Below are 14,319 nucleotides of genomic sequence, written 5' to 3'. Positions count from 1 at the left end.
GGAACTGTCAGTGAGTATCCTAATTACTTAGTGGTATTTATACTACAAACAAAGCATCTGATTCAAAAGGTTCAGAAGGCAGGATGTGGAGTTCATATTTATATACCCATTCCCTAAGCAGGTCTGTTCCATTTGATTTGGCAACCTGTTCAGAGCAAATCCTAGTTATAAAAAAAAACTGGAGCTACAGAGCTCTCATTCTTTTCAACTTTGATATATTTCTTTACATTGACACACAGTCATTTTTTTAAAAACTTCTTTAAATGCAGAGCTGTGGTCTCTTTTGGCTGAAGCCACAACATTCCTGGCACTTTGTCGCATCAAGTTAATTTTGCAGATTAGAGTGTAATGGCTGAATGGCTTACACTATACATCAAACTGGAACCAGTAATTAAAGTCTTAGGTCTGCTGAATTTAAGTACAAAGCTCCCATTGAATTCAGTAGAAGATGCACATGTTGCTGTGTCTCAATAGTAAGAGGAAAATGGGTTACTTGCCTGATAAGGATGTTGGAAATTTTGAAGAATGAAGCAGTGTAATAATTAATTCCAAAGGGTGCGTGGGGAGGAACTGCATTAAAAACACATTAATATTTTCTATGCAGCTTTAATTCTGGCTCTCATATACTTACGCATGTGTGTATGCTATTAATATAACGTACATATATAGAATATATATCAGTGCATTTAATACTTTTAAGTATTAAATATGCTTATATATTATTGATGTATCTATGCTATATTAATATTCTATACATTAAATATTCATATATGCTACTCACATTGATTAAACACATTAAAATATATTTAAATCCTATCATCATGCATTTATATACATATGATCTAAAAATGCATGATGATAGCATTTTTTACTCATGTAATTGCATTACTTTTTCCATAAATCCTCTGTCTCGGTGAGTGTTCAGGGTGAACGATATTCAATAAATGAAGCAATTTTTCAATTGTCTTTATTCAGGAGCTGAAACAAAGTCCATTGAAAGAATTTGATTGGCTTGGTTTTTTTTTTAATCGGATCCTCAGCACAGAAGTGCATGTTTTGGACACTGCATGAAGTCTAAACCATGGCTTGAATGACTGAGATAATGGAAATTAGAAGAAGACATTTAACCATTAGCGGAGTAAGCTTCTCCAAGTTTTCCAAATGGAGTACTGGGAAAAAGAAACTACCTGGCTTTCAGGTGGAGCTTGAAAAGTTTATGAATAGAATTATGCTGTGCGGTTACTTGTAACAATCGAAGCCTGGATTCAGTGACCCCAGTGATCTCTTCCATCCCTATGTAATCAATAATAACCCCTTAGGATGGAACTGTTTGTGCAGACACAGCACTAGGTGTCACCTCATGGTCTGCCTATCATTTGTTAAAATGGGGAAAGAAACCGCATCAAGAAAGATAAACAGATCTAGAAGCAAACTAGACAGATTTTGTCCCTGCTGCTTGGGGTGTTTGTCTAAGATAAAGATTTTGCTGGAGAGAGGAAAATTCTCCAGAACAGGGGAAGAAGAATCTATTAGTAGAGTATCCACAGACATGCAGATATTATGACTGCAGACTTGTTTGATTAGAGTGAATAAGGCAATTGATTTTCTCTAAGTAAACACATGCTAGAAAGCAACATAGACCATCAGAATGGGAATCTGTTGACCCAGTGTCAGGAAAGATGTTGAAATATAAATGAACAAGACAGAAAAGTAATATCTTAGTAGCCTAGTTTTAGCATAACATGAGATAAAAGTGTATGAATTCCACCCCTCGCTCCAAAGTTAAAAGCAGGCATGAGAAACTCTGTGTATAACATAAAATGTATGGGGATATCATAAAAGGGGTGGGAGTGTTTTGGACCACTCTTGGGCAATCCCAGCAGTTGAAGAAACTTTTGATAAACCAGTCTTGAAGCGGCCTCAATATTCCCGAGGGCCAAGATGCTGTCAGAAAATAAGTGTTTGACAGCAGCTGACAAAAAACCCCACAAAAGTTCAGTATATTGTTTGGATATTAATTTCATCATAGATTCTCCCACAAGGACACTGACTGGGAATTGCCACCTGAAGCCTGAATGCCTTGCATTACCTTGTAGAGTTGTGGTATTTTTAAAGACCATACACCAAAAATGTTCAGTATGTGTGTCCGCTGTTAAAGAACTAAATTTCCTACTTGGCATCTGAATCCAGTTATGATGGAGTGGGGCCACAGGGGGGGGCACTGTCTTTGATTCCTTTCTGTCTTTTCTCCCATCAAACTAGTTAACAAAATGGTAACATAAATCAACAGAGAGTATGGAAAAACTGGAAATGCCAGGTGTCCAGAATCTGGGTAGCTGGGTGGTTATTATGCCTGTGCGAAGTGGCCAGTATTTGATTTGGATTCGGCTGATTTGGGGGACAGTGACTCAGTTGATGATTTGGATCACTGCCCTGAATCAATTTGGCCAAATCTGATTCAAAAGATTTGGCGCTGATTTGGTGATTCAACCATAGACTGTAATGGGGAATCACTAAAATACCTATAGCTTTGTCATTTTTTTGCAGAATTGGTTGAAAACAGCAGTATTGGTAGCCCCTTCTGAGAGCATAAAGTCTGCCAAGTGTCAAGGCGATAAGTGCAGGCGTTTCTGTGAAAGGTCACCTCAAACTATGGAAAGCAAAACTCATGTTGTGTGTTTGTTAAGGCAGAGCGGGATGAAAACAGCACATGAAGCCTGCCAAGTTTCAAGGAGATGGTGCAGAAGATTCTGGGAATTGCACCTTAAGGTTCTGAAAGCAAAACTCGTATCACTTGCATGTGTTAAGGCAGAGCGGGATGAATGCAGCAGGGATGGTAGCCCCTTCTGAGGGCGTGAAGCCTGCCAGGTTTCAAGGAGACAGGTGCAGGGGCTTCTGTGAAAGTGCAGCTCAAACTGTTGAAAGCAAAACTCATGTTACTTGTGTGTATTAACTGGGTTTCTGTTTGTAGCCGTGTTGCTCTAAGGTTCTTTGAGTAGATGTGATATCTTTTATTAGGCCAACTGAATAGTTGGAGAAATATATCTTGGCAAGCTTTTGGGTTTAATAACCCTTCGTCAGGCTGAGGAAGCATCTGCAGTTTCTGTGTGTGCTCTTCCTGCATGGAATGAATAGTAAAGAAGCCAGAGGCTGGCATGCAATGCAGGCAAGAAAGCCAGTCAATTAAAATGTAAATTGAGGCATCGGGGTGAGAGAAAGGCAGGGGGGCAGGGCAGGGGGATGTAGCAGGTAAAAGTGAAGAGGTACCTGGGGAGTCAGATGTCAGACAGGTTATAGTGCATCATAAATCCTATGTCTTTATTGAGAACATGAGTTTTTGTATCTAGATCACTTCACACGCAGCCTTATATGTTGTTTCTACACCCCTCCCCCAGAGCACTGTGATTGGAAGGGAACTCAGGGAAAGATCACAGTCACTGGCCAGCTACAGATATCAATATCTCCTCCCTTTTCCCCCTTCCTCTTCTCAGTTTCTGTTTGCTGCAAGCCTGCCTTCTGAATCTCTGAATCTTTTCTGAATCAATTCAGAGGCTTTGACTTGATTCAGACTTTTTAATGGGTCTCTTGATTCTATTCGGATTCAGAGATTCAGGCAACAAAAATGATGAGAGGACTGAAGGACATGACTTATGAGGAGAGGCTGAGGGAACTGGGTTTATTTAGTTTGGAGAAGAGAAGACTGAGAGGGGATTTAATAGCAGCATTTAACTACCTGAAGAGAGGTTTGAAAGAGGATGGAGCTGGACTGTTCTCCGTGGTGGCAGATTATAGAACAAGGAGTCCCATGTTTCAGCAAGGGAAGTTTAAGTTAGATATTAGGAAGAGTTTTCTCACCAGGAAGGTAGTAAAACACTGGAACAGGTTACCCAGAGAGGTGGTGGCATCTCCATCCTTGGAGTTTTCAAAACCTGGCTAGACAAAGCTTTGACTAGGATGATCTAGTCGGGGATGGTCCTGTGTTGAGCAGGGGGTTGGACTAGATGACCTCCTGAGGTCCCTTCCAACCCTCATTTTCTGTGATTCTGTGATTCTATAATTCAGTGGTGCTGCTGGAAGCATAAGCAGAGGCAGGCAGGCAGGGGTGCAATAGGGAGGCAGAGTAGCATTGTGCACATGGCAAGTGGGCGGGCATGCACCATTGCTGCAGTGCAGCAGCAAGGCAGGTGGACTGGAGCAGGTGCCACCCTCCTCACATGTGCCCACACTGCCTGTCTCTTCCTGAGAAGTAGCTAGAAGCAGGGGGTGAACTGGCCTGGGCACTACCTCTCCTGCCTGGGCTGGGGATCGGCTGGGGCAGGATGGGGGGAGAATGCTGCTGTAAGCATGAGGGATGTGTGTGTGTGCGTGTGTGTGTTTGGCATCTCCCTGACCCCGGCACCCTTTGTGGTCACCCATGTCGCCTACCCTTAAGGCCATTTCTGGAAGTCATTTGTCTTCATGTTCCTGGCATGTACCCAAGCTATTCCTTCCTGTCCTGAAATGAGATTGGACCTCTCAGACCTAAGTCATGAGTAAAATAATGGGCTTTACATTTAAAAGGCAGTATTTAAAGCCATTGTTGTAATTAATGAAACACAATAAGATCCTGAAGGCTAAGCCACTTAAATCTGAATATGATGTTTTCCAGGCGCATCAGAGGGAAAGCATCGGAGAAATGATTTCTCTATTCTTGCAGTGCTGCATCAGTAAATACATAAAGCTCATAAATGTTATAAGTTAGATTCTGCTCTCAGAGTTACTGATCTCCTTCCAAATAACTGCTCAGAGGACACTATTTTAACTGAGAATAGAATTTGATCCTGGATAGTATCTCAAGGATTAACACAATCACATTCCCCAGTAATGCAATGTGCACAGTTAATGCCATGACATAGGAGTTTTAGGTCAGCCCTTGGGTTTGTCACCTTTCATTATTTATCTTGTGACCACTTTATCAGGTTGAGCTGGATTTAAGGTTTGATTTCTCTCAAGTGTGTTACCAGTGAGATAAAATATTTAGTGTCACAGTGCATTTCATGCCTTATTTGCCAAACAACCTTATAGTTTTTAGTCAACATTCATAGGGAAACTCCATGTTTTGCATGGTACAGTGCTCCAGCGTGGCACTTATTTATGCCCACGATGCTTTTTATATTCAGATTGGTTAGGTTTTATATTTACTTTAGAATCTTGGGACATGCATTTATTTGATATTTATTTTAAAGAGTGAGTAAATTTGGCATAGGCAGGGATTAGTAGGCAATCTGCCAACCAAAATCCCTCAAGATAACATGATAAAGAGATTTCATGAAGGTAAAGTGGGCAACCATCAATCCTCTGGATCATGATGTATGTGTAAGAGGTCTAGTCAGATGCCTGATGAATCTTCTTGTAAAGAGTCCTGTGACCATCACACCAAGACCTTTGATGCATGTCTAGGCAAGAGTATGGAGGAGCGGAGGCTGCCCAAGACTTCCCATCCCCCCTTTAGACCATTGAGACAGAATCCAAAGGCCAGACGGAGTCCAGACATTCAGTGCCTCGATGGTTGTAGCTTCTGCCAGACAGCAACAGAAAAGAAATGCTGCTGACTGCCCAATGCCTCAGTGAGGGTGCATTTCTGTCAGGGTGATGTCCATTAGCCTTCCTCCAATCAGGGAGTACCCACAAGTGTGTACTTCAAGACACTGCCTTTTGGGCACTGTCTTGAAGGCAAGTTTTATTTTAAAAGCCAGCTATTGCAAAGGATAATGACTGTGGGACCTATTTAAAGGATAGCTTCTGAGAATTGTATTTGTTTATGTCTTATTCTCCCCATTAGAAGTTCAGTTCTTTATGCAGATCAAGATGGTCCAGTAATACAGTCTTGTCTTTTAGGTGACACTTGCACAATGGCAGACTACAGTCGGCTTAAAAACATTCTCTTGGACCTTCAAGCTCATCGCCAGAGCAAACTGGGCAACCCTGTAGAGGATAAAACATCCCAGAAGCGCTTCTTAGTTGAAGATATGTTTAAGTACTTGGATATAAACAGTGATGGACACCTCAGCAGCTCTGAACTGGCTCAGGTGGGTTTATTGTTCAATGAAAATTGAATTATGAAGTGGATTGCATTTTCCATTCAAAGTGTAAATTGAATATAACACAGCAGAATTCTTGTGAGAATACTTGTTTGTAACTGTCTTTCTAACATTAGGTGAAGGAAAGAAAATCTAGTGCAGCATATAAGTCTTTTCCCCCATCTCTCTTGGGAGAAAGAGGTGTTGTCTCAAGCAATTTAGGATATTTTGCAAACAAAAAATATGGCACTTTTCCATATCTCTTGCCATCCTTTCCAAAAATAAACCCCTCACTATTTACAACCATTCTTTGAAATCCTTCCAGCTACCTGAGAAATATAAAATTAATTTGGATTTCACAAAGTATTTAAATTACAAAATGAACTTCACCCTTCCCCTCCTCTTTGGCCTGTATTAATATGACATTAAGATTAAAATATGTTAAGAGCCATATTTTCCAGAGATCTCTTTGCAGTTATTAAAATGTTGATTATTAAAACATAATAAAGCTAAAAAGGTACAGAGCTTGGGAAAACAGTAATCTTTAATTACCAGCATGCTGTGCTCTTTGAATTCATCTAATTGGTAAAGTTAACCAAACATGAAGCACAGAGAGTTCATCTGATTCCATGTGTACTCAATTTGTTCATTTCAAGTAAAAAACTGAGAAAGCAGTACTGTAAATAACAGTAAGACATTATGCTTGGCATGGAAAAATATTACAACTTACTTGCTTCTCTTCTTAGGTCCGTATTTTTTCCTTTTATTTATAACTGGTACATCTCAGGACACCGACTCTGTCCAGAGACAATGTAGTAAAGTCAGCTAATCCTTTTGGGATTATGTTCATTGCCATCATAACTACTAACCAAGTAAGAACATGACCTTTTGCTCTCACAGCCTGAAATCCATAAATTGACTGAACTGTCCTCTCAATGGCCTGATCCTGAAAGAGGCTTAAGAGCAGGGACCGGGGTTTTCTGTTCACCACAGAAAAATGCAGTTTTTCTCCTTTTAAGGAAAAAAACATGGATATTCTCTTTCAAAGGAGACATGTGGGGAACAGCAGTTCCCCTTACAGGCTGGCAGAGTTCCAAGTTGCAAAGGGCTGCTTGGGGCTGAGGGGAGAAGGAGGAGGGCAATCAGGCATGGGGTGCCACGTGCATGTGTGTGCGCACACACGCACGTAGCAGCCAGGCAGTATGGAGAGTGGCTCTCACAGCTCCCTGCAGGTAAGTTTACTGGTGGGGGGAAGAGGAAGGAGGAAGAGCAGATTAAGGACCCTACATTAAGGGGGGGAAGGAGTGAAGGAATGGGGCAAGACTGGGGCGGGGGGTGCTGCCCAGCCGGGATGGTGTGTTGGGGCTGGGGCCAGGGCAGAAATGTGAGGGCCTGACTGGGGAGTGGGATGGAGCCTTGGGTGGCTCATCCTGGGGGGTGATGGGGCTGGCTCTCTGCTGCTGTGTGCACTCCAAGGGAGGGAAGAATGGGGCGGGGCTCATGCCCCCCAAGATTTGTGTGCAGGATGAGGGCAGATGTGGGCAGCCCACTGCAGGCTCAAGCCTCCTCACCCTGCTACCCTTCCCCAGGGGACCTCCCTGGCACAGGAGGGCAGAGCATTGTGGGAAGGATTGGTGCCATTTCCAGGAGCCTCACACCAGCTGTGCTGGCATAACAAGGTGCCCTCTGCCTGCCCAGCAGTAGCAGGAGACACAACTCTGTACTGCCACCCCCACTGTTGCCAGGGGGACAGGGGGCACCTCACCATGGCAGCACAGCTGGTGTGGGGTTCCTGGTGATGGCACTGAGCCTCCTCACCCTCCTGTGCTGGGTCCCTCCCACTGGGCTGCAGAGGTCATTTGGGGGAGGGCAGCAGGGCAGGGAGCCCCGAGCCTACAACGGGCAGCCCACACTCACCCCCATCCATGGGCTCCACTCTGGCTGTGCCACCTGTGGGGGAGGGGGAACCGAGCTCTGTGCTCTGCTCCTGCTACAGCAGCTGCAATCTCTCATAGACAGCACCTGGAGCTTGGACACTGATGGGGCAGGCAGGAGGCTGTGGGCCCTGGCCCTGGTCCCTCTCATGCACCCACTCCCTGTGCGTTGTTTCCTGATGCACCCACAGTTTAAGGAGGAGGCAGCAGAGAACCATGGGGGGACCTCCACCAGGCCCCATCCCCTGCCCACTCCCCTAGCCCCCCTAAGCAGCTCCTGAACCCTTCCTGCTCTACCAGCCCCATCAATGGCTGCCCCGGCTGGCTCCAGTGTCCTGGCACTAAAAGAAAAAAAGTCCCACACTCACCAGCTGCTGCAGTGGCCATTGGGGCCTCTGGGGGCTCATGGAAGAGCCCCTCCATGCAGCAGAGGGCTGTGGAGAGCAGCAGGGATCGCCCCCTGCTTGACAGGAGCCGGTGAGTGCAGGGCTTTTTTTTTTCTCTTTTATTGCTGGGATGCTGGGGCTGGATGGTGCAGCCATTGATGGGTCTGGAGAGTGGGCAGGGGATGAGGCCTGTTCATTTTGGAGATTCAGTGGCAGCTGAGTCACCAAATCGAATCACTGTCTCCCGAATTGGCCAAATCCAAATAGGAAGCGAATACTAGCTGCTTCACACAAGCCTATTGTATGTCTAAGCTCACCTAATTAAAGGCACTGGGGAATTTTTAAATTAGGAAAACAAATTCACAACAAGGATGGTTGAATAATTAACTATCTGAATATGTTTACTATTCTATTATACCCTACCTGAGAGTAATTAGAAACAAATAGCTCTTAAGAAGCCACTTCAGTTCTAAAAGTTAGCATTTTATCTCTTAGCTCTAGATAAGTGTCTTTTTAAGGCTTGCTGTTTGCTGTAAGCTTGATGTATGTTTTCAGGTTCAACATGAAAATGAATCCCCTGGGCAGGATGCTAACAAGTTTGCTCCTCCCCTGAGCTTAGTAGTGAGTAGAATAGTTTGCTGTGAATTTAATCCTGGTATAGTTGACATGACTTAAGATCTTTATTTCACAAGACAAGGTTTTAGGGTAAATTTGCTTCGATCTCTGTATCTCTGAATTCATAAAACAGCTAATCTAAATTTGATAATATTTTAGGGAGATGGCTGCTTGTAAAAAAAACCTTTTTTCTGAAGCTAAAAACAGATTTCACATACTGACACTTGGTAGTTATGCTGTTGCATTCTGTTCTTATATTTATGCAACACATTCCTTCACATTCATTAAAACTGAACTTGCATTAAAATAAAAGTTTGGTTCTATATAAGCCATTATAGTTATTAAATCACAAAATGCAAAATCATAAAAAAGACAATAGGAAAAACCTGATGTGCTAAGGTATATTTGGAGGGACTGGAGAAAGAGTTACATTTAAGAAAGGTAGATCTTCCCATATCATGTCAGTGGGAAGGCAATGCACTACAATCAGGACAGAATAAGAAGTCAGGAATTCCCTGACTTTTAAAAGTAACAGTGGCACTGAGATTCTTTGTAGTCTTTGGGAAGTCATAATGGCTTCAGTCTTCTAGAGTTGAATCAAATTAGACCTTATTCATAGATTTAATAGATTTCATAGACATTAGGGGCTGGAAGGGACCTCAAGAGATCATTGGGTCCAGCCCTTCCACCATAAGCCGGAACTCAGCTGGGATGAAGTGACCCCAGCAAGAAATATATCCACCTGTTTTTTGAAGGAGTCCAAAATAGGTACTTGCACCACCTCTGGGGGGAGTTTGTTCCAGAACCTGGACACACACACCGTGAAGAACTTTTTTCTTACATCCAGTCTTAATCAGCCTTCCTGGAGTTTATGGCTGTTAGACCTTGTTATCCCTTGTGGAGCTCTGGTGAAAAGCTGTTCTCCTAGGTCCCGATGTACCCCTCTTATGCAATTGTAGGCTGCCACCAAATCCCCCTAAGCCTTCTCTTCTCCAGACTAAAAAGTTCCAAGTACCTCAGCCTCTCCTCATGCGGCCTTCCCTCCAGACCTTGGATCATATGAGTGGCTCTCCTCTGGACTCTCTCAAGCTTCTCCACATCCTTCCTGAAATTGGGGGCCCAATACTGGACACAGTACTCCAGCTGTGGTCTCACCAGGGCCGAGTAAAGTGGGAGGATGACTTCCCTGGTTTTGCTTGAGATACACTGTTGGATGCATGCCAGAGTTTGGTTAGATTTGCCAGCCACAGCACCACACTGGTGACACATATTCATCGTGTGGTCAGTCAAGACTCCCAAGTCCCTTTTGGTCGTGGCGCTAATGAGCGTAGGACTGCCCAGCCTGTAGTTATGCTGGGGGTTCTTCCTACCAAAGTGCAGCACCTTACTCTACTCTGCATTAAAGGCAGTCACAGGTTTTGGCCAGTCACACCATGTGGACCTTGGGAGCTGATCTTCTCCCCTCCCCACAGACACTCCTGGTTCCAGGTTGCTCTGTCAGCACTCATTCTGACACAGGAAACTGAACAACTGCATTCGCACAGCATTAAGGCCTGGGCTACCTCTCAGCACAGATGATTAGCCTCTCTGGCATCACTGCTTTAAGGTAGGAACTCGGCTGTTTCCAGGCCACACCTGTCATGTGCAAGGCAGCCTGGACCAGAAATGTTTGGGAAAAGGTGGGAGGGAGGGAGGGAGCCTGTGATTCTTTCCAATCTGTAAGCACTGCTGTGGCCCAAGTACAGCCTCTCCATGGCCCACCAGTTCAGAATCTCACTTCTAAAGGGCTGGTTGTACAAGTCTGACACTGAAATGAGTTGGTTGCAGCACAGCCATTCTTTTTGCTTTTGTATTTTAAATTCCCACACCAAGGCTGAGATTCAGGGCATGCCTCTGGGCAATTTATCTACCCAAGCTTTGGAAAAGATTTCCTAGGTACTGAGGGATGCCTTTAATTTTCTCTTTTGCAGTATCCCCAGATTTGCCTGCTTCATTAGGTAGATTGGTGATTGATCTGAGCTGGATATTTTAATTTGTATGAGTTTTAAATCACAAAGCCCTCCACAGATAGAAACTGTACTGCAACTCAAGAGGTGTAAATAAAAGAAATGTGGTACAGTGGGAGACACTGTGATCTCATTCTCCGTGGCTGGCACATGAGTTGTTGCTGCTCATTTCCTTTGTTTTATTTAAAAGAAAAATAGTCCCTAGAGCACCGCAATCTTGCCCGCATAGTGGAGAGGCAAAGTAGGTAACAGGCTGTTAAAAAAAAAAACAAAAACACATTCATTTTTTTTAAATGCTGATTCATATTGAGGGCTGAATTGTCACAGATAGGCAAAGTGCTGAACCAGGGGGTGATGTGCAGAGGCACTGTCACAGGAGGGACGGTGACCTCTTAAAACCTGTCTGCACTGAAGACTACAGCCACTTTAAGAAGTACAGCATACAACCCAGAAAGCCTCACTTCCATCTATCCCTGTTATCTCCCTGCACTGCCTGATCATTCCCTCCTGCCCCCACAGGAATGTACGGTCCCAGGATCATTCCTAGCACATTTGGCTCCTACCCATATAAACTGAGCAACAGGGAAGTTTCTTCATTCTGTCTCATTCCCAGCTATGTAAGAGCAGTATCTAGCAGGATGGAGGATGGATGGAGGATAGAGATTAGCTTTGCCATTGTGTATATCCCTACACAGTGACAAACAATCTTTGGGAAGAAAAGAGGAAGGAGGCCTGCTTGATTGTTCTCCTTTTAGGGATAGATTCCAATTCCAACCACAGTTCCTGGAAAGACCCTATTGAGCAATTTCCTTGTGGGCCCATTACTGTGAAATATCAGAGAAACTTTGGAGCTGTGGGTATACCAGGCTATTAACAACTGTGGTAATTGGAATGTTATTTCCATTTAAAACTTTAATGTATTTTAAAGTTGGTTTCATAAATCTACCAAATACATTGCAGCTAACGTGTTTTTTTTCCTGACATTAAATCAAAGGAGCTAGTAAAAACTTGTCAGTCTTATGAAAAGTTAATCAATTTTCAATACAAAAGTAGACAAAGGGAAATTTCCATCTTTAGAAGATTGATCTTGGAAGTTATGGTTGATCTCACTTTTATTGAACATTTTTACTTGCTAGGTGAAGGGTCATTTTTTAGCATTATTACTTTAAATTGCTTTTAATACAATGGGCCAAGACTAGAATTGTAAATAAAAGAAAAAGCCTCTGGCCAAGAGCAAAAAGATTTTCTTGCTCTGGAGATTCTGTGTTTCAGCAGTTTTCTTTATACTCTTGTAAATTCAAAGATCCTATCATTTTCATTATACTTAATTTTGACGTTGATTCTTTGCTAACTTAGCTATTTGACTTCTGGAAGCCTTCTCCATTTTTAGAATAGAAGATGTAAAGCGCCCATATATATTCTAAAGAAACATCTGTCAGAGAGAAAACATATGTTGAGAAAGAAGTGTATGTTCAGTATGACTCTGCCTGCTGCCCACGCTAGACATAAAGATGAATAATACAATTTTGCCTTGCCTACTAGGATTGCATGATCTATTTTGTGGCTATATTTGGAATCCATTTTTCTTTCCTTTTCATTTTTCCACGTTGAATATTTATGTTTTGATACACTTTCAAGAAGATATTATTTCGTTAGAGAAAACATGCCCAGCTCTGTTCTTGTTACACGGTATGCTCTTGGGGGGATGCTTAGAGTCATCTGATATTTCACCGGGTTTTGTTAAAGAGAGTTTGTGCAGTTGTTCTGCTTTATTTTATTGTTTTTTGAGATTAGTAATGTGCACAGATTAGCAATAACATTGCTGTAAAGACTAAGAATAGACTTAACAGTATCTCACATTCAAAGACTGCTGCCTCAATACAGGATTCCAACTTAACCCTCACCTGTTCTCAAGAAACCGTAACTGTTGTTGTTCTCATGGGGTAACTTGTTACCCTGCAATTGAACATGACTGTTGGACTCATGGCGTAACTTGTTACCCCGCCCGCATGAACAAAATGGAACCAGTGACAACCGTATAAAGGTACCAAAAACTATTAAACACACAGATTATTTGACAGAGTATATAGTAGGGGTGTGCAAAGCAGGCCTATTGGATTCAGATTTGGCCCAAATCAGGGACAGTGATTCAATTCGTTGATTTGGATCACTGTCCCCAATTCGATTCAGCTGAATCCGAATCTGAAGATTCAGTGTTGATTTGGAGAATCAGTGATTCAGACATAGATGCAGCTTTAAATGTTTTTTCTACATACCGCAAGGTACCAGCGTGGCTTGTGAATGCTGTGATGCTGGGGTGCATGGAGCATCCTGCAGGAGTGTAGGGGGGCCCTCCAAATGCTCGGTGGCGAACCCATAAGTACTTCTGGTCCACTTATGGGTCTGCCAGGGAGTGCGCTGGGGGGGGGCCCACATCCTCCCCCCAGCTAAGTGATTGGTGATGGGGGGACACTGGGTGCCCCCTCCAGACCCAGGAGGCTCCAGTCGCTGGAGGGGAGGGGAGGGGAGCGTGGAAGCCCGCTGCGCACTCCCTGGCAGACCTGGAAGTGGACCAGAAGTGCTTGTGGTCCAATTCTAGGTCCGCTGCTGAGGGTGCTGGGGACCCCCCCACCCCGACGCTCCTGTGGGACACTCCATCTGCCTCACCATTGCGGCATTCATGAGCCCCTGCTACCTAGAGGTATGTAGAAAAAACAGTTAAACCTGGGTCTATGTCTGAATCACCAAATCTTTCCAAATCTCTCCGAGTCGATTCAGGGGGTTCTGATTTGATTCAGAGAGATTAAAGGGTCCTCTGATTCAGTTTGGAGATTTGGCCACTGAATTGGGTCGAATGTCCGCTGAATCCAATCAGAGACTAAAGCTTCACAGAGCCCTTGTATATATGATGATTTGAACCAAAAATATTATTTAACAAGAACTATGAACAAAATTTAAACTTTTTTGAGAGTTTCAAAACGTGAATGAACAATTGTTAATTCTGCTGTTCACATTGTTTTAAAATAACAATTACTTCCAAAAACATTTCCTAACTGTTTTAACTAAATATTGCATTCCTCATGAAGTAGCAGTGATGTACTGTGGTGCACACAAAAAATTGCTTACAATCTTCACATGGTTTCCAGGTTTTGTGGTCATCTGTCCAAAAGCACAATGTCCACTCATGCTTGCAGAAGGTTCTACTGGGTGCATTGTGGCAATTTGTAATTTAGGGCAGTCATACCAAACTTGACGGACTTAGACAGATTACATGTATACATCATTCTTCATTTTATTTGTCCATTGATCAACTGTTCTC

General features: G+C 43.3%; 1 protein-coding gene across 1 annotated transcript in view; it reads left to right on the top strand.

Moving 5' to 3' along the window:
• The window catches only part of LOC109309857 (follistatin-related protein 4-like), a 277,145-nt gene that overhangs the window by 260,146 nt on the left and 2,680 nt on the right, over window positions 1-14,319 (top strand). Inside the window, exon 5 of the mRNA XM_019534729.1 lies at window positions 5,878-6,068. Within this exon, the coding sequence (XP_019390274.1) occupies window positions 5,878-6,068 (191 nt within the window). The remainder of the gene's footprint in view (window positions 1-5,877; window positions 6,069-14,319) is intronic.

The sequence above is a fragment of the Crocodylus porosus genome, unplaced genomic scaffold (genome assembly GCF_001723895.1).
Source record: "Crocodylus porosus isolate Cpor-Errol unplaced genomic scaffold, CroPor_comp1, whole genome shotgun sequence".
Classification (NCBI taxonomy): domain Eukaryota; kingdom Metazoa; phylum Chordata; order Crocodylia; family Crocodylidae; genus Crocodylus; species Crocodylus porosus.
The sequence above is the reverse complement of the archived record's forward strand: the minus strand, read 5'-3'. Positions and strand labels throughout refer to the sequence as shown.